We start from the raw sequence: 14,886 nt of genomic DNA on the forward strand, positions 1-14,886 counted from the left end.
TTTGCTCTATAGAAGAAAGGCTAAACTTTTTGCATAATTTTTTGTCTTTTAATAATATTAGTAGAATGGCTCAAACCTATCCAGAAAACTGCCTACTTTCTTCAATGCAACTTCCGCCTATTATTTATGTATATTTTAAACATAAATCTTTTTTTAAAAAAAAAAATCATCTGTAAAAACATTGCTTTGCCCAGAACAGTTAGCAACACTAAGTACATTCAACCACTGTTCTAAGATCTGACACGCCAAATAAAGAGGATAATTCATCAGAAAAAAATTCTTACACGAGTGCCACTGAAATGTCAGGTGTGTATTAAGTTGTCCTTGAGAGGCTCCTGTGCACTTCAGCAGGGCTTGTGTAGAAAATCCCCTATTTTTGCACAACAGCCTCTGAAAGTAATCCGACAACTACATTGGAACTCTTTTTTTGCACAACTACATTCTTCACTTAGAATTCACTTCCAAGATTACCCCTAGCCCTTAACACACTGAATTGTCTACAATATCCACTTGTCCCACCCCTGACCCAACTCACAAACTTGTACAACACAAATGGAAAAAAACAGTAGTAGCATAACGGATTGTGGGTATGTTTGTGTCTTTGTATGCACATGTATTCACTCTTACAGAGAAAGAGAGACAACGAGGGAGAGAAATTTTCTAGTAAAATCTTGTTTGGCTTCTATAAAATACAGTCTCTCAGGAATAGAATGTTACTCTACATTAAAAAAAAACATTTAACAATTTATAGTTTTGAGTCTTTTTCTAAAAAATCCAAATAATCTTTCACGAAAGTTCTAATTTCAGCAACTTTTCATATATTTCATGTATCTAGTTTTCTTTCTGTAAATAGTGGTAATATTTTTTTTCCTTTTTTCTTTCTTTTCTTTTCTTTCTTTCTTTCTTTCTTTCTTTCTTTCTTTCTTTCTTTCTTTCTTTCTTTCTTTCTTTCTTTCTTTTTCTTTCTTTCTTTCTTTATCTCCACTAACTATTGACTTCTCAAGGATTTCAAGGATTTGCATTTGCATAGCTCTACTCCATAGTAATTATAGTCTTTGCAACAATTTAAGGATTAGGCTTCGAATCAAATCGTGAAGAAGAGAAACAGTGGAATGATTCAAGTAGACATCTGATATTATGCTCCAAGGCAGAGCATCAATTATTTCATGCCTTAAGACTGGTAATATATCTGTATATGTTGCTTGTTTGTGTGCCTGTTTGCGTACATCATTCTGAAAAGATATCATTCACGTTAGAAAGACGTCTTTGAGCAAAAGAAAAATGAAGTGCATACTAGCGACAACTTTTTTTAGATAACTAACTTTACCTACATAATGTCTACAGAGCTTCTCCGTCATCCAGCGCATGGTTGTCCCCAAAGCGCTTTTTCAAGAGGCAACTGGACTTTCTTGGGCTTTCCTTCAGAACTGAAGAAGCTTCTTGGATGAGAAGTGAAACATCTTCAAGGAAAGACAAAGAAAGACCAGTTGCCCCTTGAAAGAAACACTTTTGGGTTCACCTACAGAAGTGTATTCATAGGAATAGCGGAGGCTGTTCCTTCACCAATCTATAACAATAAATATTTGCTTAACTCACCCTCCCTTAAAAACAATGTCCAATTTCTCTCTCTCTCTTTCTCTCTCTCTCTCTCTCTCACACACACACAGGTTATGAAATACAATCACAGGTTTCTCCATCTGGTACCATAGTTTCTTTGGCCAAAGAAATGAATCAGCAATCACCACAACCAAGAAGGAACATCAAGACCCCACAGCTTTCTTCAGAACTGGAAGGGAGACTCCTGGGAATGAACTGGACCCAAAGTTCAAGAGCCAGACATCCCAGTCCCACCACAGTTGAATATCTTGATCCCAAAGTGGAAGCACAAAAGGCATGGAAAAGACATTCTCCAACACGTTCTTCCTCCCAGATCTTAGAGGAAACATTGACAAAAAAAGCCAATTAGTATTAATAATAGAGTCATCTCTCTCTCTCTCTCTCTCTGAGATTTCCCAAAGACTAGGAATAAGCTAGGAATCAGGGTTTCTGTACACATCCTGGTACACTCTTCTGATGTGTGTGTCAGCTGACAGTGTGGACCCATAGTGGGTTGTGATAACCCAACGGCATTTATGGGGGAAAGTTGGCCTTAACTGAGAACTGCCGCACCTTCCCAAAGATAGAGAAACTGTTATAGTCAAGTATTATTCAACCTCCTAAAATTAAAATACTTATTCAGCGATGCCGAGGAAACTTTCTCATTCCTTTTCTAGGCCAGTATGAATGCATCAGCGATTGGCTCTCCAGAAGACTTATGACACGGTGAGTAAAACACACAAGTGAATAACCATGGACAGTAGGCACCATTGTTTTATATTTAGGGAAGCAGAACCAAATATAAAATGATGCATGATCGGGAGAGGAATTCTTACACCGGGGTGTAAGGATCTGGAACGAGCTTTTCAAAATCACTTGGATGTTTGAAGGTGCTTTCAAGTTGGGGACAAATGGTTTCCCTTCTCTTTTTATGAATGGAACGGAACCAAAGGAACGGAATGGGTGAGGATGCACAGGTTGAGATGCAACTTAGGATAGATGTAGACAAAAATTATCCTAAGAGTTAGGTTATATTGCTCTGTATAAGAATGTAACCCATTCTTATGCCCTAACAAGGTCTGCCGATGAAGATGATTACAAGACAGAAACACAACAGAATAGGGAGGAATCCAATAATGGATTGCATCGTGGTTTTTATAACAAACCATTGGCTTTGAAAAGTAGGGAGAAGGAAGATAAAAAGTGGTTCCTGCCACTTTTCCCTCAGATCTTACTAAATATATGATCAAATCTAACCTAAATCAGAAGTGATGGAGATACCATGGCTTCTTCTGAAAGATCATGCATACGGCTGGGGAGTTCTACCCAAACTCAAGAAATATTATCCAAGGAAGAAAAGATTGGCGTGGAAACTAGGATTGCTTCTCTGTCTGTTTTGACTATTTCATCAGCTATGAAGGGACGTTATAAAATGTTCTTCCCTTATTCACACTCCGCCTATTCCAAGATTAGAGATGACTTCAGAAGAAGAAGGCTTAGCATCTTCAGATGATGCGGATGACCACTGACCAAGATCTTGACAAGGCCTAAAGGTTCGGATATTATATCAATTTGGAATCCACTTGCAAAATTTCTCTTGTTTCTTTGCAAGACCAATCTGGACAAGGGGTATACAGGCAGCTTGGAAGATGTTCTCGAGAAGTTGGATTGGCAGCAAGAAAGACACCTGCCATTGTTTTGCTGTAAATGACATTTCCCTTTATTGTCCTTTGCTAAATTTTATGGCTGATTTTAACTCTGATTTATATTTTTGACGGATTTTACTATCTAATGGTTGCTGGCTGCAGAAAGCTATCCATTCGTAAAATAAATAATCAGGGTTGTCCCATTTAACAGATTACTGATAATCAGAGTTGGAAGGGACCTTATAGGTCATCTAGTCCAACCCCCTGCCCAAGCGGGAGACCCTACACCATTTCTGACAAATGGCAGTCCAATCTCTTCTTGAAAGTCTCAAGTGACACAGATCTCGTATACAACGCGAGACCTGTGACAAAACAATCCGATACCTCTAGAAAAGTTATCCAGCTGGTTCAGTGATCCACAGTCTTGATTCAATGGAGCTTTTAAAATAATTTGCTGAAATAAATCCAGTTGCTTGCCCTTTTTCTGAATTCAAACTTCGAAGGGCCACATTTAAGAATGTGTAAAAAAAAGCCCATAGCTTGCTTTTCAAAAATAGGTGTCCATAATTTAACATCAGTGCAAATGAATACAGACCATTTTTGCCTTCTTCTCTGGAACGGGAAGGATCTGGGATACAGGCTACAGAAAGTTTGGAACGAGCCAACATCCGGGAAAAATGTAACTAAATAACGTGGCAATAACAGTATTCCTAAACTAAGGGAATGGTATAGCCTGCAGTGCCGGATGACAAGCTGACCATATCAGGGGCTGCACTACCCTGACCCCAACCTGCAAAGTGCTCATTTTTAATACAGGAGTCGAGCCTTAATTTTAATATCAGCCGGCAAGGTTGTGCAATTGAAGGATAGGCCTGTCCATCTTGACCAATTGGTGTAACCCAAAACCAGAGCTCACGTATAGGAATGAATGAATGAAGACGTTACTGTTGGGTGATAAAAGATGCTGTCTTGGACCCACTGCTTTCCTTGGCGGGTCTATGGAAAAAATGGGGTTATAAAAAAACCACAGTTTATATAGCAAGTATGTTAGTGAGTTAATACGCACTAAATACACCTTTACGATGCTCGCTTCCCTTTAAAAAAAAAACAGCAAGGGAAGAAGAGCGATGGAACATGACATTTCTTCTGTGGAGGTGATCCGCAACAGGAGTGGGGAACCCTGGGACTTTTGTAACTTGTGGGCTTCAACTCCCAGAATTCAGCTTGTCGACATGTGGACTTCAGCTCCCAGAATTCCTGAGCCAGTCCACACTCCCAAAAGGCCCAGAGTTCCCCACCTCTGATCTACAGAATGAGGCAGACACACATGAACACTTACCACACCACGTCTTCTATTTTTATGACTTTTTCCCTAACCTTTCTACTACCTGAGTGATGTCAGTGTGAATTCAGGCACCATTAGTAAAGTTTTGACCACGCAGATACAGCACTGACAGAGAAGTAAAGACCCTTTCCGATTACCAGCGTGTGTAAAAAAGACACCAGTGAAATGGGAAGCCACCAACTCTTGATCAACCACAGATCCCCGCTTTCTTTTTTTTTTGTTTTGTTTTGTTTTTTGTTTTCCTGCCCACGACCCCGCTGCAAAAAAAGAAAAATTTGAAAAGCTAGCGCTTTCTAGAACCCCCCTCCCTCCCCGCCCCGGTTCTTTCCTCTTTCAGTCCCTTACCACATAACAGTATGTCCTAAGTAAGAAAAAGAATGAAATAAATATTTATTCGAAGAGCTCCACGTCTTCAATGCCGGGACCTTTTACTCTCCCGCTCCCTACGTTTGAGTTCCTCCTTGTAGCAGCAGGAGCAGAAGTTCTTGGTTTCGGGGCGGCCGTAAAAGGAGCAATTCTCCGTCTTGCAACGGTTCTGCTGGATGGCGTACAGGGGGCAAACCGTGGTCCTGCTTCTGTTTTTCTCATTGTTCAACCAGGTTTGTGGAGCTTCTTCGTCCACGTACTCTAAGCTGTCTCTAATGTCGTTGCTGTTATTAAACCCATTGGTGTACGTTTGTGACTTGGGGTCCGTGGGCAGAGTGTAGGCCAAGGATTCCACCGTGTTGACCGTACGGATGTCGGCTATCCGGGCCGGACTATAACTCTGCGAGGACAAGGAGCGGTTCTGCTGAGGATAGGTGGCGCACGTTTTAAGGGTGCCCACCACGGGCTTGTAGGCGTCGTCTTGGGAGCTGGATGGCTTGGCGTTGAAGTCGTGCAAGTGGATGACGCTCTGCCTTTGGACGGGGGGCGTATGGCTATAATGGGCAGATACTGGGATGGGACCACTCTTCTTGGCGCTGTTGCTAGGGGACGAGAAAGAAGCCGCTGTGGGAGCAGAACGGTCCTTGAACTTTAAAACCAGCTGAGTGGTATGGCTTTGAGACAACACTGGTGATGCCCTCCCCTGAGGAGATGAGTCCAGCTTCTCCTTGGAAAACCCTTCTTGGTCCAATTTCCGAGAAGAGGAGCCGCCGAGAGCCGCGGCCTTCTTCTCCGCCTCTTTCCTCTTCTGCTCCTGTTCAGCACTGAAGCGCTCTTGGGCACTGGTCAAGTAGTAGCCAATCATCTCCTCGTGGAACTGGTGTCTATGGCTGGTCAGGAGAAGGCCGGCAAAAATGAACTTCCGCTCTCCTTGCATGGCGGCTCTCAAGATGTTGAGGCTCAGCTTCACGTCTGTGCTGTATTTCCAGGAGTCCGGCTGCTTCTCGGACGGAGATTTCGAGTTGGCCTTTTCCGCGGGGGAGATACTCGCCTTCTCCGTGGGTGACGGGGTGGTCTTCTCCGAGGGAGACGTGCTCGCAGAGCGGCCCGATTCCTCTTTGCTTCCTTTACGCGATTTGGACTTCTTCTCTTTAGGCTTCTCTGTGATCTCCCCGTTTTTGCCGTTCCCAGCGTTGGCTCGGTTGATCTTGCCATGGACCAACCCACCAAGACCACCCATGTTCTTCTTCAACTTGATGCCCAGAGTCTTGCTGAGACTTCCAAGTTTGTTAGCCACCGAATCCCCTCGGTTCTTCTCCTTGTCTTTCCTCTGCTTCTCTTTCTCTTTCCCGTTTTTGCCGTTATTGCTGTTGGAATTACTACAGATGGAATCCCTGTCTGAATCCATGGAGTCTGCCAGCGACTGGACATCTTCTCCAGCGGAGGCAGTAGGAGATTCCGGTTGAGCCAACGGAGCCTGGGAGAAAAAGCAGGACAACCATTAGAAACCGGGAGCGGTTGTAACCCAAAGAACCGTTGTGTACATTCGCAGGCAGTTTGTCCAAACTCTTCCCTTCTGAAGATCAAATTATCTTTAAAGGCATGGGCTGCTGTGCATAACATCTGGTTAACACCACACCCAGATGAAACTCTACAGGGGCAGCCAGCTCAATATTTGGGAGGGAAATTACTTGGTTTTCATTCAACAAGTTGTAAAATTTTTCACCCAGCATTTTCAGTCATTGGCATCCAAGATGAGGGATAATGCAGTGGAAGGAATTAGATATTAGCATTTTATACAGTTATATTCTGATTTAATCTAGTTAGGTGTCATGAAGTAAGGCTGATGCTACAACCACAGCCCAAATCGTCTACAAAAGTGAAAATTGCGAGCGATTCCTAGAAGCTTCCTAGATTTTGCCTACCATCCAAGCATTCTTTCTGTACTGTTGTGTGGGTGTTATTCCTGTTAACACAACTGGGCAGGAGGCTGTCTTTTGCCCTTGTGTCCATGCCCAGCCCTGGGTTGCCAGTTTTCGAGTGGAAACTCAAGCCAAACAAATAGACCTTATTTCTCTCAAGCCACCAGGCAAAGGAAAAACATTTACCCGTGTTTCTGACGGCATGCGAATCCAGGTTACATTCATGTAACTGTGCAGAAGGTTGAGCTTGGCCTCCAGAGACAGAATCAAACTGGGAACACAAAAAAGAGAGAGAAGGGGGAAACCCACCATGTCGGATACGTTACACACAAGGAATTGCCACAGGTGTTCACACGGCAAAACGATCTCTCCAACCCGCCACCTTAAAGGTGAGGACAGGACCAGGAAGGAAAGAAAAAGGAGTTTCTCCCACGAGGATTGAAAAATATACCCCATTCCTGTCTCCTCTGGCGAGACCCAATCTGGCTGCGATGGTGTTACAAGAGCACTAACGCTCCAAGCTTTCCCTCGAGTTTGCGATCCCCGTTCTGCAAAGCCCACCAGGAGCCCTGAAGACACATAAAGGGCCGCTTTCGAAATCTTGAAGGAGACTGAAAAGAACCTTACTTGGCCAATTTGATGTTATCACTGTCATCGGTGCCCCATTCCCAGTCTTTGCCCGGATCAACCGCGAAGTGCAAAGGCAGTAATTTATGCTCAGAATCGGTCAGGGGGATCACCGCTGAAGGAAAGAAGAAAAGGTCAGAAAGGAAGGCGACTTGGGAAAGAAGAAGCAACAATGGCTGAAGAAAAAAGAGAGAGAGAGAGAGAACCTAAATGGCTAGCGACACAGTTACGCCAGTCTATATATTTTGATCAATGGCCTTTTCAGCCACAAGCAGACAAGTATGCAAGCTGCACCCATTTTTGTTCTAATAAATTCTCAATAATCTTTACAGCTTTTATTTTTTAAAAAAATGTTTTGGCGAGGGGCACTATAGCCTCAAGGGCCAAGATGTATCTTTTTTAAAAATATATATTTTATTATACATTTTAAATATACATAACTATTCAAAATTATACAACGTCATTGTGTATTGGATACAGCAAGTCCTTTTTTCCCCCCTTCCCATCGTGTTATACATCCTAGCTAAAACTATCATAAGGTATAATCTCTCCATCCTATTATATTATACATCCAAATTATATCCGAGATGTATCTTAACATCCTTCAGCAACGTGCCTTGAACGTTCAAAGTCCAAAAGGTGCTTTCTCAGGAGGCATAAGAAACCTCTGTACGTTTGCATATATGTACAATGTACATACATGCAAAATATACAGATAAGCGTACAGATAAATCATTCCATTCCCCACCAGCTAGTCAGAGCTGAAGAAGCTTCTTGGGTGAGAAGCAAAACGTCTTCAAAAGGAAAAAACAGAAAGTTGCCTTTTGAAAAACATCACCTTTGAGACAACTCTGACCTGGAGGACTGAGAATCTCTGCCGACATTTTAGATTTAGAATTAGAATTCTTTATTGGCCAAGTGTGATTGGACACACAAGGAATTTGTCTTGGTGAAAATGTTCTCAGGGTACCTAAAAGAAAAGCGTTCGAAGTGTTTTGCATGCATTAGAAAACATCCCCTGCTAATACAAGAAGAGGCCTCGTATACAGGAAATATACTTTATGTCCTACCTAGATCAATAAACACAGCTATGAAGGGAGGACATCCAAGGGCTTGTCATATTGTCCCTATATCACTAGATGGCACTCACTGTGTGTGGCAATGACCGCCTCTCGTTTAAAAGGCGTGGGGTCCTTTTGAATAAAAGCAACACAAAAGCTGCGGCTCTTTTAATTAATTAATTCATTAAGTACAGGTGCCAAGGAAGCAGCACATCATCCGAGGAAGTCTTATGCAACTTTGTCAAGAATTCTGGGTCACACCTGTTGGGTCTTGCAGCGACTTTTTAAAACGGTATTTTGATGCGAAGGATATTTTAGAAGGAAACGAAAGGATTAAACCGGAGATTGGAACTCTCTGGAGAGATTTTTTTCACCACCAAATAACATTTTGCAAGCTTCTTTCTTCTCCTGCTCTTTAAATAAAATTGCAGCACATTAGAGGAAAGGACCAAGCTACCTGTCTTCCCTTCCCGTTCTCCCACTTTTAACTGTTAAAATTTTAACAGAAATGCTGTAAGGTGTGGGCAGGAATCTTTATGTTCAATATTTTTTAAGTGGGAATATACTGTATACTTTCTCATGTAACAGGGAATATATAATGCATACAAGCACTGTCAGTGTATGAACTGACTTTTATTCTAACAACAAAACCTAAAATCTAACCTAAACCTAAAATCTATATCTAAAATCTAATGACGAAACCCACAACAAATATAGGGGAAAGATAGTCAAATTCAAACTTGTCATAAAAATACATCCAGACTGACAAAATGTCCAAAGGAATGAATCCTTTAATTCAATTAAGTTAACCCTGTGGAGTTCCTGCAAAATAATACAATCTGTCTCCAATAACCTCTGAAAAAGATTCCGTGCAAATAAAAATAAACAGCCCACTGGACCACTCAATCCATTACAAACAGCCTACATCCCCTCAGATCTTCAAATAATGCAGTTGTAACCCATTCAAACAATGGTTTGATGAACAGGCCACAGCTAAAAACGGCAAAACGCTCAAAATGATCAGTGGAAAAGCACAGGCAACTAAGTCACACTTCAAAGTTTAGAGTTACGGAGTTCATCTCAATTTCATATTCTTGCCAAATGCAAAGAGGAGACAGAATCACGCTGCAAATACTGTATATATCGGACTCCTCAATATCTCTGAATGGTTTCTGAACAGTTGCAAACGTCATGAATTACGGCGATGCAATTAACACACTGCATATCTATTAATCTCCCCTTTCGGTCTGGCTGAAAACAAATTTGTGGGGTCACGAAGCTCAGAGAGCACCAAAGACCTCACAGGTATGAATATTCTCTTCTATTCCAAGATGGAAGCACTACAAGATCTAACAAAAGAAGCAGCCACATCACACACACACACACACACACACACACACACACACACACAATTAATCTGGAGCATTTTAAAGAAGACCTTCTCTAGAATTTTTACTGAGGATATTAGTTTATCCAAAATGGCTCTCGCTTTGCAATCCTTGGTGGCTCCAATTCGAACAAATATCCATTTTCTCCTAGAAAAGTTGGGTTGCCACTGTTCCTAAACCCATTTACAAATACAACTGTAAATACACACATACAAGATGACAATTGTCATCTCTCCCCGTTCTTTCCGACCACCTCCTACAACTTGCCAGAAAAAACCCCAATCATCTAATCCCGCGTTGTTGCTTAGTCGACCACCTCCGTCACCACTTGTCTTCCCGTTCAAAGTGTCTCCTTGTTCTGCTGAAATCAAAGGAGGCTTTGAGCAAACTCTGGGAGAGAAGCCACGAGGCTTCTCCCATCGGGGGGAAGCCAGCCCCGGGGGCAGAAAGAAGGACTTGTGTCTTTGAACTGACAAACACGTGGAGGGGAAAAAACGGCTTCTAGGAATATATTGGCCACCGATCCACGGTTAAAAGAATTTCGGCATGGCGCTTATTCACCGTCCTCAGCAAGCTTTATAAAGCGAGAAGGCCACTTCTGCCTTTCCCGGGAAAAGCCTCTTGAAAGAAAGCACCAGCAGGAGGATGTTAAAACCCCTTCACGGGGGACGTTCGGCCTCATCGGATCAATAAAGGTCCGGAGAGAAAACCCGAGGTTAAACTTCCTGAAACTCTTTTGAGATTTGATTCTCCAGCGAGGGATGCTGCAAGGTTTGGGGGTGTGTGGACATGAGAAGACTCAACTGGACTCCACATCCATAATCTACTTCATATGAAAACCTCATGCAGAATCGAAGGCCAAACCAGGTTGGGAGCAAATGATTTGGACGCCGAGGAGAGCAGTTCATTTAACATTGAGGGAAGCCGCAGGAGGACTTTGGATCAGAAAACCACACCGAGAGTCCGTTTGGGCAAAGCAGACTCTGCCAATCCTTCTCCAGTTTTTTTTTTTAAAAAAACGTTGTTCTCTTCATAATATTCTTTGTTTACCACATTTCCTATCGGAGAAATGGAGGAGGAGAGACGTTTCTTTGGATCTTACTTTTATTATTTTTGTTTTTATGCCTTTCTTTGATTTTTAAGGGTGACCGTTGACTTATCGTTGTCTCTTCCTTATCAAATTCACGCCTGAGGGGTGAAGAAGAAGAGGGGAAGGTTGAAGAACATGTGTGGAAAGGATGTCTCCGTTGGAAGCTTCTCCCCACATCACCTTCCGAAAGCCATAAAAAAATTATTTCCTAAGAGCAGATGAAGCCCTGCTACCTTACCAGTTTATATCTGGGTTTTTAGTCTTTTAACACATTTTAATTCAAAAGGCTTTATTTTCCCCCCAGCAAAAAAAGGGAATTCTCTTGTTTTTCTCAACTGCCTATTCAAGTAACAGACGGCTCCCTCATCTCATAACGAGTCCTTTCCTGGCTTCTGTGCACAGGTATCATCTTAGTGACACCGTAGTAACCTGCAGAATTTTATTTGCTCCTGAGCTTGTTAGGTTTTACTCTTGTTTTTCAACTCTCTCTTGGAGAATATTCAAGAGAATTCATGACAAGTATAGACACACCAGAGAGATTTTTACTGTTGATAAAAGGCAAAATGCCCAGAGGAGCCATAGAAAAAAGTAAGGGGAAGGATTGCTTCCATTTTAGCGATCAGATACTTTAGAATTGACCTGGAATGGTGAGCAATATATTATGCTGCAAATCCATCAGCCCAACGCAGGAGGATCTGGGCACAGGCAGCTTTTAGAGTTTCCTATCAAACCACCTTCCAATATGACCTGTGGCCGGTTCATTCTTGGCTAAATCTCAGTCCTGGTCAGTTCTGGGCTCAAGGGTGGTTGTGCGGTCCCTTCTTTGTGACAAGTCGGTTTGATTTCAAGCCGGACCTACCTTGCTCCTTCTGTTGGTCTTTCTGTTCCATTGATACGAGGGCCGAGAAATGGGCTTGGTCATAAGCGAGGACCAGGGGAGAACAATGGCATCGGTTGGACATGACTTCCAAGGGCAAGTAAATTCCACCAAAGGGGATGGGTGCAAATGCTGCGGAAAACACACAAAAAGTTGCTGCGCTACAAAATAAGCGACAGGTACAGACCCCAGGATCTTCTTTTTTTAAAAAAAAATATGTGTTTATTCAAAATTTCAAGTTTTCAAAAAGAGAAACAAGTTCTCACATTTTGCAGCGTTGTCGTAACTGTGTACATATCCATCAGTGTCAATTAAATTCATTTGCTACAAATATATCTATATCTTATTTACTAAATCCTTACTTATTTCCATTATTATTATAGTACAATATTTATTTAGTTACATTACTTTACATAGATACATATCTATATACACATTCGTCCTTTTTCCTATTTTTCTTTAGAATTTCTTTAATCATTTTCACTAAAACTCTTTAGAGGTGTTTAGGAGATTTTTTTATCACATGGAAGATATGGTACAAGTTGTTGAGTAAAAAGGAAGTAAGGATCTTCTTTTTTTAAGGCAGTCATGGTATATCAAAATTATAGACTTCAAAATGCATCGTAAGGACTCCAGAAGCAAAAGAAGGAAGGAAGGAAGGTTGGATGGATGGAAGGAAGGAAGGAAGGAAGGAAGGAAGGAAGGAAGGAAGGAAGGAAGGAAGGAAGGAAGGAAGGAAGGAAGGAAAGGAGGAACTCTGGGAGATGAAGTCCACAAATGTAATATGGCCAAAGTTGAGAAAAACTCTGGGCTCGCCATCCAAGGTCCAAAGAGCCATGAAAATTTACCTTCTCCTCCTGAATCCCGTAGCATTGTATCTGCCACAACGACAATCGGTCGCCTTAAAACATGGGCCAATACAAAAACGTGAAACTCCTCCAGGCTCTCGTAGACGGGGTCTTCCGAATTCTCCACTCTAAGAAACAAACACAGCCACTATCGTACCAGAGCTGAAGAGGCTTGCTAGAAAGACACTCCTGAGAGAAGCAGAGCTCTGCAAAAGGACCTTTGGGTTGGATTCAAGAACTAGCTAGTTCTCCCAGCATGAAATGTAAATGGGATCAAAGCTATAGTTGCAAACTTAAATGAAGTACAGGGAATGAAATTTAATGTGCTGCATTTATTAATTTCCCCTTTTGTCTGTCTAAAAAAAAAATAAACCGAATACAATTCCATAGCAATACCTAAAAGGGCTGTGGAGGCCACATCTAAGACTTTATGGGGCCAGGTGCAACCCTAGTTTACAGTTACTTACCATGAAATATATGCGTGTACTTTGTCGCATGCGTGAGAGAAACTTAATACAGTAAGCCTTGCAAATTAACAAAACAACGAAGCCCCAAATTGTAGGTACCTATTAAATAACATCGTACACCATTTTTAGTACATCGATTCTGTGCAGGTAAATTTTTGCCTATAAAGTTGGCAGGTATGAATATCAAAGGGGTCTTGAAGACCCCTTGAGATATATTTCTGTCTGGAATCTAAGAACTGTCACGTGTAGCCACTTTACGTGAACCACTGATCGTCATTTCCGTGGTACCAGAATTGGCAGGTAGACACCGAAACTTCTACAAAACTCTGGAAGTTGGCAATGTTTATATCTCTTTTAAGGCGTCTATTTGCTCATTAAAACCAAAACAAAACAAAAGATCTAAGGAGGCAGCTAGCAAGCTAGGAGAACCCTTCAAAATCTGTCCTTTTGTTTTCTTCTTTTTAAAAACAGAGGCCGCTTTGAAGCAACCGTTTCGTGGGTTGAAAGCTTGTTTTGGCACCAAAGGAAATTAGCCCATCTATAATTTAAAGGCCAGGATGGTAATTTCTCCTCCGCAACGTTATTATGAAAGAACTGGGTTGGCTTTGAAGACTTCCCTGCTTTCTTTCTGCACTTCGACTTACAACCGTTAGTAAACCGACGGGAAGAATGGGATGGTTGCCCAACCTCTGCTATTAATGGACAACACCGACCCTTTCTAGATGTTATTGCCTCGAAGAGGGATCTGCAGGAAGGTCATAAAGACACAATTGTGGCCAGAACCAGGTATCTGAAGCTCCACCCCCTTTTAATATACATCTATCTATACCAGGGCCTCAACCTTGGCAACTTTAAGACTTGTGGACTTCAACTCCCAGAATTCTGGCTGAGGAATTCTGGAGTTGGAGTCCACAAGTCTTAAAGTTGCCAAGGTGGAGGCCCTGATCTATAGTCCTAAATTGCTTCTGTTTCTCTATGTGTAACCTTTAATGGGGCAAAATGGTGCCTCGTGGGTCAACGGTTTTGGAACCAAGGTATCTCAAAGAGGCTAACTTACACAATGTGTCCAACCCTTGGGAGCCAGGACTCCTGTGGGATGGAAATGTGGCAAATTTAGGCGCAGCCCTCTTCCCCCAACCTCCAATTTCCAACTGAACGTGTTGCACACCTGCAACCGCCTTTGCTGTTTTTGGTCAATCTCTTGGGGGCAGGTGAGATCTCTTTGCTCCGACCCTTCGCCTCCTTGACAAAGAGGCTCGTGGAGATCTGGCGCAAAGAGTTGCTGGTGACCAGCAAGCCCAACTTATGGTGCTTCGAGGTTCCCCTCTCGGAGAACTTGGATGACACATGTTTAAAAATATATTAGTGATTCTGCAGGGGGCTCTGATTTCTAGAGAAGGAAGCGTCAGAAGAGGCTTCTTGAAAACGGAGCAAAACAGAAACATTTTTTTTTTAAAAACAACCCCAGCAAATACTTTTTCAGCACATCTCTAGCTGGAGGGACACGAAGAGGTACAAAAACAGGAGGCTGGACTCCTGGAGAAAGACAGAGTGAGGCTGAGAGAAGTGCTGGAAAGAGGCTGAATGCAGAAGCCGTTTGGATTAAGAGGGGAGGGGAGAGGAAAGAAGCGTGGGGAGAGAAGGGAGGGCAGG

At 42.3% G+C, this 14,886-nt stretch overlaps 1 protein-coding gene across 1 annotated transcript in view; it reads right to left on the minus strand.

The window, feature by feature from the left end:
- Positions 1–1,845: 1,845 nt before the first annotated feature.
- The window catches only part of OTUD7A (OTU deubiquitinase 7A), a 60,633-nt gene continuing 47,592 nt past the window's right edge, over positions 1,846–14,886 (minus strand). The window contains exons 9-14 of the mRNA XM_087941700.1: positions 12,767–12,894; positions 11,901–12,050; positions 7,503–7,617; positions 7,062–7,146; positions 4,933–6,430; positions 1,846–1,932 (exon numbers count right to left, since the gene is read on the minus strand). Of these exons, the coding sequence (XP_087797826.1) occupies positions 5,000–6,430; positions 7,062–7,146; positions 7,503–7,617; positions 11,901–12,050; positions 12,767–12,894 (1,909 nt within the window). The 3' untranslated portion in view covers positions 1,846–1,932; positions 4,933–4,999. The remainder of the gene's footprint in view (positions 1,933–4,932; positions 6,431–7,061; positions 7,147–7,502; positions 7,618–11,900; positions 12,051–12,766; positions 12,895–14,886) is intronic.

The sequence above is a fragment of the Pseudonaja textilis genome, chromosome 13 (genome assembly GCF_049901715.1).
Source record: "Pseudonaja textilis isolate UNSWEBS1 chromosome 13, rPseTex1.2, whole genome shotgun sequence".
NCBI classification, from domain to species: Eukaryota; Metazoa; Chordata; class Lepidosauria; order Squamata; family Elapidae; genus Pseudonaja; species Pseudonaja textilis.